General features: G+C 33.5%; 2 protein-coding genes across 3 annotated transcripts; both read right to left on the minus strand.

The window, feature by feature from the left end:
- Positions 1-5985: 5985 nt before the first annotated feature.
- Positions 5986-7120, minus strand: LOC121266423. Of its 2 annotated transcripts, XM_041170240.1 has the most exons (3): positions 6848-7120; positions 6569-6753; positions 5986-6260 (listed from the first exon to the last, which is right to left on the minus strand). In XM_041170240.1, the coding sequence occupies exons 1-3, from the start codon at positions 7013-7015 to the stop codon at positions 6086-6088; spliced, it is 528 nt and encodes a 175-aa protein (XP_041026174.1). In that variant the 5' UTR covers positions 7016-7120; the 3' UTR covers positions 5986-6085. The 2 variants fall into 2 exon arrangements, with proteins under 2 accessions (XP_041026174.1, XP_041026173.1); XM_041170239.1 differs by having other exon boundaries at positions 6165-6753; positions 6848-7096.
- Positions 7121-8650: 1530 nt separating this feature from the next.
- LOC121266422 lies at positions 8651-9706 on the minus strand. Its single transcript, XM_041170238.1, has 2 exons — positions 9482-9706; positions 8651-9387 (listed from the first exon to the last, which is right to left on the minus strand). Exons 1-2 carry the CDS (start codon positions 9647-9649, stop codon positions 8863-8865), a joined length of 693 nt encoding a protein of 230 aa, XP_041026172.1. The 5' UTR covers positions 9650-9706; the 3' UTR covers positions 8651-8862.
- Positions 9707-10345: the final 639 nt, after the last annotated feature.

The following is a 10345-nucleotide window of genomic DNA, read 5'->3' on the forward strand; positions in this document are numbered from 1 at the left end:
AAGCCAGTTGTTTCATGGCAGAATCGCTTTGCTTTACAATGTATGCAGCTGGGTACTAATGGCACTACTTTCAACAATTGTCTAAATCCAATAGAACCGTGATGCGACTGATCTATTTTGTTAAAAAATGAAAATAAGGCAACAGACGCAAACTTGTCATATTGATTTGATGATTGAATTAAAAGAACCAACTAATTTTATATAAGTTTCTTGCCCCTATAAGGTGTCGATATATTTGTTTCATAGCTTGACTCATCTCGAACAACATATGGATCCTATTTGTATAATATATTTCAAAATCTTAGAGAAAAGAACAGAATGATGGCTGAATAAGAAATTTTGAAAAATGATTAGAGGAAAACCTGCTGGATAAAGAGTTGATTAGAAGATTCGGAGACATTGTTTATGGATGAATTTGTCTCTGAATTAATGACATAGACATCAACACTAGGAAGAACACATGATTCAAGAGACGAATACTCTTAAGTGATATCAATATGAATATCAGAATTCCGTTGTCTCTTTGATACTCTTTGAACAAGACTAAAATCTTGAATGTTGTCTGTATATTGGACATCATTGTTTGAATATCGAGTAATCGACGTAGTCATTTGATTACCAACAGATCTATTGGAATCATCATCACTAAATGATGTCGAATCATTTATACGGATCGAGTTGCTTCTGGATGCTCTTTGTTTAGCATATCATTCTCTTTGTTTTTTACGGATCTCTTCTTTTTTCTCTTCTGGTAAATCTCTATACAAGATTCTTTTTGCAGGTTGTTTTCCATGATCTCCAAGAAATTGTTTACAGACTTAAATTTTATACAAATTTATATTTTCGTTGTTAAATTTTTTTTTAAAAAAATTATTTACAGAATCTTACCATTTCTCATTATGTTAATGAAAAAAATGATTGTTTCAATTGTTGGATACTGATCTACACAAGGAAGATGAAATAAATAAATAACAATTATTTCCAATACTCTATTAAATAAATAATCAAATGATAAAATACTATGAAACTGGAATCTAACAAAAACATATTTCAATATCACATATAAAAATGTTTTAGAAAATATTTGTCAAACTTAATTCTCTATTCCAAGCAACTACCAACTATTTCTCTAATAATTATTTAAAATATTTCTCTATTAATTTCTTATTTTGGATGTTATGATTTTTTCTTTATTTTAATTGATTGAAATATTTATATATATAATTTATCCTAAAATTTTTAAAACTAAAAAAATTCGTAGGTTAAAAGTCTTTCTCCCTTCTATTTCTCGGTTTCAAGCGGCCGATTTAGTCTTTACAACTTGATGTTGTGGCGGGGATATTTTCCCCAAATAAGTTTTTTGCAACACAAATCCCTCTCTTCTCTTCGATGCTCCTTTCATTTTTCTTTCTCTCTGTCTCGACCTCTGTCTCTCGATCTGTTTCTCACTCTCTCACTCTCTCTCAATCCTTTGTATATTCTCCCCCTTCAGACATACTCTCTCTCAGCTCTCTCTGTTTTTCGTCAATTCTCTCTAACCCTCAACCTTCATCTACTTCTCTAAGCCTCACACACTCAGACCTACTCTCTCTCACTCTCGACCCTCCTCAAACTCACTCTCTCACAGCTATCTATTTTGTAATCTTTTTTTTGTCAAAAACCACAGGTCTCTCTCTCTGTCTTCACGATTCTTCAATCGTATCTCTCAAATCTCCTCTCTATAGACGTTTTTCGTGTTTGGTCTCAAAGAAAATGAAGATTATGATTATGTAAAAATTTAGATTTATTACTAAGAATCAAATTATCTATAATTTAAATAAAAAAGGAAACGAACACAACAAAATAACATATCAAATAAAAAAATACCATGGAAAGAAAAACTATAAAATAATAGATCAATATCACATATGAGAATTCTTAAATAAAATATTTACCAAAATTTATTTGTTCTTCAAATCAAGTAGTGAATCAAAATTATAAGCAGAGACCAACATATTATATTTTTTAGCAATTACAATAACAATACTTATTGTAATATTTGAGTAGCTGACATTTCTGAATTTTAGAGTTATGCTAATAATTAACTAATTTTTATTTAAGTAATATTCCCAGGTACTGCATGAGCTTTTTTATTGGATAAAGACTTTTATGAAATCATATTCACGTCATTCTGAAATCAGTTTGGTTCTTTCATTCTCATCCTTTTTTCCTGGATGTTTGTTTTCTATTTTTTTTTTTTTTTTGCATGTTTGTTTTCTGGGAAAAATGTATGGGTTTATTTTTGAATGTACATATCAAATAAAAAAACACCAAGAAAAGAAAAACTATAAAAGAATAGATCAATATCACATATGAGAATTCTTGAATAAAATATTTACCAAAATTTATTTGTTCTTCAAATCAAGTAGTGAATAAAAATTATAAGCAGCAACCAACTTATTATATTTTTTAGCATATTTTTTAATATTTTTTAGCAATTACAATAACAATACTTATTGTAATATTTGATTAGCTGACATTTTTGAATGTTAGAGTTATGCTAATATTGTCTCCTAATTAAAAGATAATAAAATAATATAAAAATAGGCAGTACTATTTATGTACAATCTCCTAAAATCGTAAAAGATAATTAAGCTCATGAAATAAGTACTTTAGATCAGTATAATCTGATCTGTAAGATTTAAATTTTAAAATTTATCTTTTAAATTAAATTATATCACGTGAATAGTTATGTATGGTATAAAGACTTTCAAATAGAGTTATTCAATAAATTTTACAATATTTAATATAATACAGATGAATTTGTCTGACAATATTAAATATTCAATAAATATTATGGATGTTATTTTTTTTCTCTTTTACATTGCGTCTGAAAGTTTGGTTTGGTGTTGGGATATATTAAGTTCAGCTTGCATATATATTATTATGATCTCGAGTCAATAAGGGAAGAGAATTAATTATAATTAACCTCCAATTAATAATTAGCTTAATTTATCAATGGAAATTAAAATTACCAAGTACGTAGACGTAGACGATCCGCGTCACCACTCTACAATCACATCCTGATCGTCCACTCCACTCGAGAAAACACAACTTATGGCCGCATCCACCATTCGATTTCATACAGAGAAAACATACAGATAGTGAATTCTATCCGTCCGATACTCTACTCGCAAGCTATGTTACCTGACCTCTTTCTCTCTCTATCTTACGAAAAAGCCTACATCATATTGCCGCTCAACAGAGCCCCTCTCTCTCTCTCTTTCTCTAGATTTCTCATCCCTCCCGATCTCCTCAACCACGACAACACTTCCCAAGCCTCACAGCCAGCCACGCCGCTGCAAGCCACCTCAAATTGTCCTCACCCACAGCCACATCCACAGAACCTAGAGTCGAGAACCACCGTAACCCCAAATAGCTATTACTTAGCCCAGCTCAACCATCGTGAGGCCATCCCCTTGTCAGCGCCACCTCTTCCAGCACCGCTAGATGAAAATCCAAACCACCACTACTCCTCTATAAGCCGCTTGTGCTTTTCCCCTCAGCAGAAGCCAGAACCCCTCTCTCTCTCTCCCCCATCGTGCCGATCCACTCTCATTCTCTCTCTCTCTCTCTCTCTCTCTCTCTCTCTCTCCATATTTTTGTATTTATGTATTATTTTGTTTATGTATTTATGTATTTTTTTTTTTATGGATTTGGACGTGGCTGTGGTGTCTGGAGGGTCACGGTGGTGGCAGTAAGGTTTTGGCTGGGTGGATTGGGCTTTCATGGAGTGACTTTCGATGGAGAGAGAGATCCTCTGTTTTTAGGAACATGAAGTCTCATCTTTCAAATGTAAGATTTTTTTATTTATTTATTTTTTGCCCAATGGGTGTTGGTTTGTCTTTTTTCCTTATATGTAAAAATCAACAACTCTTGTTTTTTTTTTTTTTTTTTTTTCAGATTTTCTAAAAGAAAATTTTAAATCTAACAAATCTGAAGGCTCATCCTTCAGATGTGTTTTTTATTTTCCAGCTATAATGCATGTTTTTTATCTTCTCTGGTTTTAGCAAACTCATGTTTCTAAATTTTTCTAATCTTTCTAATTTTTTTTTTTTTTTTTTTGTCAATACATACTGATTATATTTATGACATATGGCATTGGTTAAACCATAGCTCATGGTATGTGTTGGAAGATTAATACCTTTGTATTAGGACATGTATTATGTGTTGTTTCACTATGCATATTGATTATCTCTGTGTGCTCATTTCTAAATATTTTTTGACAATACACACATATCTAAGATCTGTTGCAGGACCTTGTGGTTGTGAGTTTTGACCCAAAACAGTGAATATGGAATGATCTTCCCATTCTATTATGATGGTGTTTAATCCTATAGTTAGTTAGCACTTTATGATCATTCATAATTTTAAATTAGAAGCGGCATATTGTATGTAAATAATTCTAGAATTGTTTGTTACAATTAAATGACTCTAGAATTTTGAATTTTGTGCTGTTAGAATTTTCTGTAAATTTATTTGTCTATTTGTCTATACAGATCCTACATTTATATACTTGTCAACAACAAAAAACACAAGTTATGTCGTTTTCTTACAGAGAACATATCTGGGTCGTGTTTGCTGTGATTTTCTTTTTAATTCTATGTCGTTTTCTTTTCTTAAATGTCTTTGAAATCACAAGCATACTACTCCCAATATGCACATGGTTTTCCTCTTTTCTGGGTTCATATCTGGTTGTTGGTATCCTTTATATGAACTATAAACACAAAACATAGCTAGACTATAGATATACTATAAACACACAAAAACTAGTTAGACTGAAACTATAAACGTAAAATATAGCTAGACTATAGATATACTATAAACACACAAAAGGTGGTTAGAATGACCTTTTCAATGTTTTCTTCAAACTTTAACACCACTGCACTGTTTCCAGACACCTGATTTGAGAGAAATAGAGCATAGAAGAAAGATAAACTGAATATGCAGTTGTAGATCCTGAGGTCAGAATAGGTTTTTTTTCATTCAAATAGTTGACATAAGATTGATAAAGATACGGAATATTACCTCAAATCCAGCAAAATTTGAATATATAAATCTCTAGTAGCTTCCAACAGCACAAAGATGAATACAAACTCAAGGAGAAACAGGGGGAATTTCTTCGGCTGAGAAGAGTATTTTATGCGTTGTTATTTTTTAAATTTTATGTATTTGTATTTTTTTTTAATATGTAATTATGAATTGGAGATTTGTATCGGCAGATGTAAATACAATAAATCTAAGAATGATGTGCATGCAAATGTATTGTCAGGAACTGATAAATAGAGATAATTTCAATGAGTGGGTGAAGAAACAACTGTTTAATATTCCTATTTCTCATAATTTAACAATCAATAAATGGGCATCATCAAATTTGAAATACGGATGGCGTAAAAGACCCAATAAATGGGCATCTAATTGGAAATACAACCATTTAACGGATGTGAATAACTTTTAATGGAAAAACAATGAAAACTGTTAAAACAAGAATTGCCGTTTGATAGCTTCTTTATATATATAGAGATATATATGCGCGCGCAAGAAATGGAAACGTGTACAAGGTTTGTAAGGACAACAAACATTGCTTGGAAGAACTAATTAAGTAATTTTAATGCCTCCGCGATCAAGGTGACAGCCATGATGTAATGTCGCACTCGTCAAGGTTAGCTTCAACAAGCCCCAATAATTTTTCATTACGTTTCTCTCGTGCTGATCATAACACACACACACACATACATATAATTTGAAATGAATTGTCAAGTACTCGATATGTATTGTCAAGTTGATTGATAAGAAGAAACAAATCAGTGCCACTAATTACTTTGTATGTCAATACAAGGTGGGTGTAACGTCTGATCATTATGGTAAGGGGGCGTGCCCATTGTGGTTGCCCCCGTTTATTATGCTTTGCATGTATAGATAGATAGAAAGCACTAGCACAGGCTCTCAGGAGGCCGCGGTCCAGCTTTGTGGAGAGGTTATATATAAAGCAATTGCTAAACAATTAATCGAACAGATTCAAGGGAGATAGATAGAAAATGCCCTTTCAAATCAGGCAAGAGATTTTAAGATTGCAAGGAGGGATAAAAGAAGTGACAGCTAAAATCAAACTCTGATCACTAGAATTTTGATGTAAAAAAATTCCACGGTTTGGTGCTTCAGATCTGGGGGCTCCTTTAGAGTTGCCGTTGACCTGTCTTTTTGACCATCGATCTAGTTCCCTGCAGATCCATACTTAATCAATGGAGTTGTATTGCAGTCGAGGTAATGGAGGATTAGTACCATAATGATGGAGGAAACGAACATGGGTATTGGACCAAAAAACCACAGCAGCAAATTAAGAGCAAAATACAGGGCTCTAAGCCCGAGTGACCAAAGTTCACCTCCCCTTATAACTGCCAACTCCACACTACTCACAGGAACTTCACTACTTGGGTTGCTTATCAGATAGCTTGCACGGACAAGGTGCCGTACTGCCTGAATAAAACACGAAAAAGCAAGAAGAAAGCAGGTCAGGAGGCTCATGTACTTGATGGAAATGGTGGATGCCCTTGTGTCTCCGTAGATTATTTCGCTTCTGAAGATGTTGGAAGAGTTTGCAATCCAAGCTCCAATGAGAGAGCAAAGAGTCAGAGAGATTGTTGCCAAGTAAGTCGCTGCAGTTGTGTTGGAGCTGGTCACAGTCAGAGCCGCGCTGACACTCTTTTCCTTGTTCTGCAATTTCCAATATGAAAAGGTGAGCAAATTTGCCAAAATCAATTTTGGTTGAACAATAAAAGATGGGAAGGAGAGGGAGGGTGCTACTGGCCTCCATAATACTTTTGACCCAAGCTCTCTTGTCATTGTTCTCATAGCCCATGAATGTGGTGTGAGGCCTATGAAGGTATCTGAAAAGAAAGAAGAGGTGGTAAGTAAACATGAACAGCAACCCAGCAGGGACCAACACCAAATCAAGCTCCTCCTTTTCGAAACCCATGATTTTCTTTCTTTCTTTCTGATCTAACAACAGACGGAGGAGTTTCTTGCTTCTCACTGATCTTGGGTCTGTAATATATTGATACGAGAAGAAAACCGTGGTGTTTTGGATATCTTTATTTTTAAACGCAACTTTGACTCCTCAAAGTTTGGCTGCAAGAACCAGTTGGACCTTTTAATCCCACTGATCTCCAATTTATAAAGTGAAAATTTAGTGGCTCAGGTACCTAATACACCTAGATGGGGTGAATATGCATTTTTCAAATTTATTGGACTATTTAAATTAAGAATCAATCAATCAATGAGATGATAAAAAATAATCAACACATCAATTTTGGTAACAAATTGAAAATTTATTGGACTAAATTTTATCATAACAATATGCCAATAGATTATTTTTACACTAATATAAAGATCAAATGAACATTTGGTAAGAGTAGTGCTATATAACATCTACTGTAGTAGTGTATACAATGCACACATTACAATCCAATAACTTTTTCTTTCTAGATGATGGTTGTGACATAGATCCAAGCACACTAACCGAGACAACATCCGAATGTTTTCGGTTTCAGGGAAACTTAACTGCAGTAGTACTAGCAATTGAATAATCGAGGTCTTAAATTTAATATATGCAACATTATTTTTGTGCGTGGCCAATAAGGCATCAAAAAGTTAGGCATAAATATATATAATATATATATATTAATATAATATATATATACATATATGCATGTGCCCTGCACATTAAGGAGCATCACTGAGACATAAATAAATGAAATAAATTAGCAGTTCATGTTTAGCACATGAGATTAGATAGAATCTTGTTTACGTCATGGGGACCATCTCTAATTAATCAAGGCTTCGTTTGTTTTTATCTATGAGATGGGATGGATTAAGATAAAAATTAAAAATTAAATAAAATATTTTTAAAATATATTTATTTAATATTATTATCATTTTAAAATTTAAAAAATTTAAATTATTTATTTTATTTTATATAAAATTTTGAAAAAATTAATAAAATTAAATGAGACGAGATGATATGTATTGTAAAAACAAACTAAACTAAATTAATTGGAGGTAGACTTTTTCCACGAAAGCTAGCAATGCTAATGTCACCTGCGTAGCCATTTAAAAATCAACTAGTACTACTACTACCGACGAAATAACTTGCCGGAAATGATTCTGCTGTCTTCATTTTTTGCTTAGAAAACAGATGCTTCCGAGCCGCAGCTTAGGAAACAGATGGCACAGAATCACAGATCATAGCAATGACCTAATAGTAATTCATGATCTTAAAGATGTCGTCATTCCTGAGCCATTTTCCCATTTCTTTGATTTTGCTTTTACGGCCATGTAAGGAATGAATTGGAATATGTATCCGGTTATTATTGTGGTGGAAATCGTCACCTGACAATTCCTAGTCGACGCGACACAACTACTCCGAAAGAAGATGTGAAAGAGATTAACGGACATAATAATTTATTTATTTTTTAATATAATGGAATAAAAAGTAAAGGAGAATGATTCCCTTGGCCTTGTGTTGTATACTATTTAGTAATCATCCTACTTTTTTTTTTTTTTTCCCTGAATTTTGTAGTTTTTTGGCAATCATTGATATAATATAACTAATAAAGACAAATTTTTCTTATCTGTCTTTTTGGAAAGATCACACCAGTCGACACAAACTGGGACAGGATAGGCATACGGTGCAGCACCCAGTTTGACCGACAGATGGCACAACCCAAAAGCGATTATGGTTGCAAATTACAACAGAAGGATTAAATAAAAAATTACAACAGAAGGCAACATGATGCTGGAGGGCCTCCGAATCTAGCATGGATACTAGACAGCCACGGTTTCGACCATCTGGTTCTGTGGAGAACTATGTTTATGCAACAGAGTTGTATTTGTATCAAGGTAGTGGAAGATTATCACCATAACGATTGAGGAAACAAACATGGGTATTGGCCCAAAAAACCATAGAAGCATATCAAGAGCAAAATAAAGTGCTCTAAGCCCGAGTGACCAAAAATCACCACCCCTCAGAACCACCAATTCCACATATCTTGCAGGAATGTTACTATCTGGGGTGCTTAGTAGATAGTTTGCATGGACAAAGTTCCTTGCTGACTGAACAAAGCAAGCAAAAGCAAGGAGGAAGCAGATTAGGAGGCTTATGTACTTGATGGACATGGTGGAAGGCCTTGTATCTCCATAGATTAAACTCTGCATAAAGTTATTGGAAGAGTTTGCCATCCAAGCTCCAATCAGAGAGCAGAGAGTTAAGGAAACTGATGCCAAGAAAGTTGCTGCTGATATGTTGGATGATATCACGGATAGAGCCGTACCAATATCCCTTTTATCAATCTGAAATGATCGATTAATCATAATTAGCAAACTTAATAATGAGTTTGGTTAAATAAGAAGGATGAAGGCAGAAGGGGATCGAAGGCATACTGGCCTGCATGATTCTTTTAACCCAAGCAATTTTGTCGTTGTTCTCAAAACCCATGACCGTCGTGTGAGGAAGATTAAGGTATCTGTAGAGAAGGAAGAGATGGTAAGCAAACATGATGAGCAATCCAGTAGGAACCAACACCAAATCAAGGTACTCCTTTTGGAATGCCATAATTTTCTCTCTCTCTTTCTGTGCAGATTATCTTAGAAAAAGGAGTATATTTTTAACAGCTGCCAGATTTTGACTTTGTCTAGCCATCGTCACATCAAACTTAATGAATATCTGAAATTTTGAACGTTAGGCTATAATTTGAAAGTCTTTGCATGCACGAAGTTTTTGGCAATCGTCATGAGAAAGTTCCACTGTAAATGTCAATGAGAGGAATTTGTAAACCGCCTTATAGGAAGTCCTAGATACCCCTTAAATATAAAATAAATAAAAGCTGTGACTGAGCAGGGTCATCGACCTGCCTAGGTTTGAAGATGCGAAGGCAAAACTAATAAAATAAATATCATCTACTATCAAGATTGTAAATAAATTAGACTAGTCCATTGATTAGTCTTTATAGGCAGGCTTCGTGAGGCTCCAATCTAGCTTGGCTTATTCACTAGTTAAGTTGTTGTGAATATAAAATTATTAGGGTAGATGAATGTTATGTATTAGTTACTATTCATTTTCATACTCTTAATAACCTATAGATTTTTTGCAATAGGATGTGTGAGTATTTTTTATATAGTATGGGATATGAAGTGGTAAATAGTGACTGATGAAAATTTTTTTTTATTAAGAAAATGCTTGTATGCCTATGGTTATGACAGAATGAAGTGATCAATACTTTTGGTCGTAACGGCTATAGGGTACAATAGC

Source organism: Juglans microcarpa x Juglans regia, chromosome 5D (assembly GCF_004785595.1).
Source record: "Juglans microcarpa x Juglans regia isolate MS1-56 chromosome 5D, Jm3101_v1.0, whole genome shotgun sequence".
NCBI lineage: Eukaryota > Viridiplantae > Streptophyta > Magnoliopsida > Fagales > Juglandaceae > Juglans > Juglans microcarpa x Juglans regia.

Coding starts and splice junctions, on each gene's coding strand:
- LOC121266423 (XM_041170239.1), bottom strand. CDS start 7,015: ATGGGTTTCGAAAAGGAGGAGCTTGATTTGGTGTTGGTCCCTGCTGGG. Junction 6,754..6,847: donor GGGTCAAAAGTATTATGGAG/GCCAGTAGCACC, acceptor TGGAAATTGCAG/AACAAGGAAAAGAGTGTCAG.
- LOC121266422 (XM_041170238.1), bottom strand. CDS start 9,649: ATGGCATTCCAAAAGGAGTACCTTGATTTGGTGTTGGTTCCTACTGGA. Junction 9,388..9,481: donor GGGTTAAAAGAATCATGCAG/GCCAGTATGCCT, acceptor CGATCATTTCAG/ATTGATAAAAGGGATATTGG.